Source organism: Sceloporus undulatus, chromosome 2 (assembly GCF_019175285.1).
Source record: "Sceloporus undulatus isolate JIND9_A2432 ecotype Alabama chromosome 2, SceUnd_v1.1, whole genome shotgun sequence".
Classification (NCBI taxonomy): Eukaryota; Metazoa; Chordata; class Lepidosauria; order Squamata; family Phrynosomatidae; genus Sceloporus; species Sceloporus undulatus.
The window spans coordinates 201,245,160-201,248,158 of NC_056523.1; the positions used below are offsets into that span (position 1 = coordinate 201,245,160).

Below are 2,999 nucleotides of genomic sequence, written 5' to 3' on the forward strand. Positions count from 1 at the left end.
CAGTGTGGTGTCAGTGGTATGAGCGCTGGGCTAAGGCTCTGGAGACCAGGGTTCGACTCTTGGTGGTTCGGCCATGTAAATGCACTGGATTACTTAGGGCAAAGTCACACTCTCTCGGCCTCAGAGGGCGGCCATGGCAAAAACCACCTCTGAAGAATCATGTCAACAAAACCCCACAATAGGTTTTGCAGAAGGCTATGGAATTCTGGGAGGTGGAGTTCCCAGAATTCCATAGCCTTCCGCCAGGGCACTTAAACCGTTTCCAAACCGGGTTATTCCTCCACCTCACTGCACAAATAATCCAGTGTGCCACCACTTTAACTGCCATGGCTCAATGCTATGGTTTCTGGGAAGTGTAGGTTTGTGAGGCATTTAGCCTTCTCTGTCAGAGAACTCCGGTGCCATAATAAACCCCAGTTCCCAGAAATCCATAGAATTGAGCCATTCGAGTTAGAGCGGTGTCAAAGCGGATTATTCCTGCAGTGCGGACGCTGCCTCGTTCGCCGGAAGCGCCTTCAGCCACTGCCCCGCCCCCATTCCAGAGAAGCCCTCTGGAAGCTCCTCCCCCTCCGTGACGCAAGCGACAGGCGGACCCGCTTCCCCCCTTTTCCCTGCAAGCTTCCAAGAGGTGAGGAGAGAAGTAGGGATGAGGCGCATGCGCACCGCCAGCCGGCAGTGGCGGGGGGACGGCGGCAACAACTGCTGCTGCTTCTGCGCCGCCCAGGCAGGTAATCCCAACAGCAGCTTTAGCAGTAGCCGCCGCCCTCGCTGCAGCTTTGCGCGGAGGGGTCGCGGTCCGGAAAGGGAGTGCTGCGTCTGCGGCGGTTGGCGAGGCCGGGCGGGCGGCTCGCCTCAGCAGCTGGCGGAGCGATACGCGGACTTGGCCGCGAGCCACGCGGAAGCGCTGAGGCTGGGCGAGGAGCGCGAGAGGCAGAGCCGGCGCTTGGGGGAAGAGAACGCGCGGCTGAGGCTGGAGAACCGGCGCCTGCGCAGAGAGAACAGGAGCCTCTTCCGCCAGGCCTTGAAGCTGCAGCACCAGCAGCAGTGCCAGTTGCCCGAACCGGAAGTGGAGGCCTCAAGGGCCCCAGGAGAAGAAGAGGAGGAGGAGGAGCAAAGGGGTGGCAAAAGGGCGCGAATCGAGGAAGGTGCGGAGACGGGCGTGGCCTGAAAGATGACGTCACTAGGCCCGCTTTTCCACTCTTTTCAAAATGGCGCCCCACCAACCAAAACCCAGAGGCTTCAAGTGGACAAACCACTCATTAAATTATTATTGTGTTGCAACTGACGGGATTAAAAACACACTCTTTGGGACTTACATGACTCTATTCTTTTTTGAGGGGAAAAACAAAGGGGGGAAACAGATTGCAGCACCACCATCTTGGCTTGCGTTTTGTGGTGGTTGTCGCTGTTGTCGTTATTGAGTCCGACGGCGACCCTCTCTGAGGCAAAAATAGAAACTTAAAATGCAATGTTACAAAACAGATCACTCTTCAAATAAAAAGTAGCCTCCAAGAGTTAATTAAAAGAGATGAGTAATGAACAATTGTGTGTGTCTGTGTTGTTATTGTCGTGTGCCTCCAAGTCATTTTTGACTTATGGCGACCCTATCGTGGGGTTTTCTTGGCAAGGTTTCTTCACAGGTGGTTTGCTATTCTAATCCCCTGAGGAGGATTCGAACCCTGGCCTCTCCAGAGTTCCAACACACCTTTCTCAGTGGTAAAATTGTTGGGGCTGGGTGTTAGTGTAATAGATTATGGATTATCTTAAACCAAGAATTTTAACCAGAATTCGGCAGAGAGACCAAGGAGTCGATTGGAAAGGAAACATGTTTACCTTTAGCTGCAGCTGTTGTTTCCAGCAGGAAATCCTTCCAAATTACTGGGACCTCGAATTCAAAGTGAACAAAGTTTTGATAGCATTTTGAACAAAGGAAACTACAAATCACATTCTCATTGGTTATATTGAATTAAACACACCCCTGTATAGTCATTGGATATCCTAGCATACATCTCTGTCCCACATCAAACAATCTTTTATCTATATGTTCTGTTTCACTATCCTTAAACTGTTTATGCAGTACTTCCTTTTATCTGGGTTAAAATTTTAAGTTAGGAGCCTAGTGGGCTTTTGTGGCCGAGTGGGGATTTGAACCCTGGTCTCCAGGATAAAATCATAGTCAAAACTATTACACTACACAAAGAGGGAAGGCTGCCTAATTCTGCCTAATTTGACTTGCTGGCTGGACCTATGGCTTTTATACTGCTTGGCTTTTGTTGCAAACATCATAACATTTCATGGAAACTTTTGGAGAATAATAATAATAATACCAGTGTGGCATTAAGAGCTGGCCTGCCCTCAATAGCCTAACAAAGTACAAGGAGGTGCCCTAAAAGGGGAGGAACTTTATGCTGGACTTTGTTTGACAGTACTCTGTAAGACTTGAATTACTTAAATCACCTTTAGAAAGATTTGTTAATCAGAGGGAATACATACAATGTCTATAATTCGTTAAAATACCACCTGCTCTGTTGGTTGTTGCTTCCCCTCTTTTTGTGTGTAAGCAGGTAACACAGAACACCTGCAGATGGTGTGTATGCAGGTGTATGGTATTAATGCTATTGTTCAACGGTTACTAAAATGCCTAGTTTTTTCTATCTCTTAAGACTGGAATGTATTTTGAGTGTTTTCTGTATGTGGGCCATTATAATCGTCCCTCCACATTTGCTAGGATTAGGGACACAGGACCCCCGTGAATGTGGAAAAACAGCAAATAGCAAAAACACTTATGTTTTTCCCTGAGAGAACACCTCTCTAGGAATCTCTAGGTCCCGCAGTCAACTCTGGTCAACATCTGCCAGACACTGACCATAGAATCACACTGGAAGAGCTCGAAGTGCCTAGTGGAGGGTTCTCTCTAGGACTCTCTAGGCCCTTTGGTTGGCTTTTGGTTAAAGCTGACCATAGAAGTCAACAAATAGTTGTCTTCATAAAATTCTGTT

The 2,999-nt window shown here is 48.5% G+C and overlaps 1 protein-coding gene across 1 annotated transcript; it reads left to right on the forward strand.

Annotated features, from left to right (window-relative positions):
- Positions 1–576: 576 nt before the first annotated feature.
- TUSC1 (tumor suppressor candidate 1) lies at positions 577–1,540 on the forward strand. The gene has a single exon (XM_042455678.1). The coding sequence runs from the start codon at positions 647–649 to the stop codon at positions 1,166–1,168; it is 522 nt and encodes a 173-aa protein (XP_042311612.1). The 5' UTR covers positions 577–646; the 3' UTR covers positions 1,169–1,540.
- Positions 1,541–2,999: the final 1,459 nt, after the last annotated feature.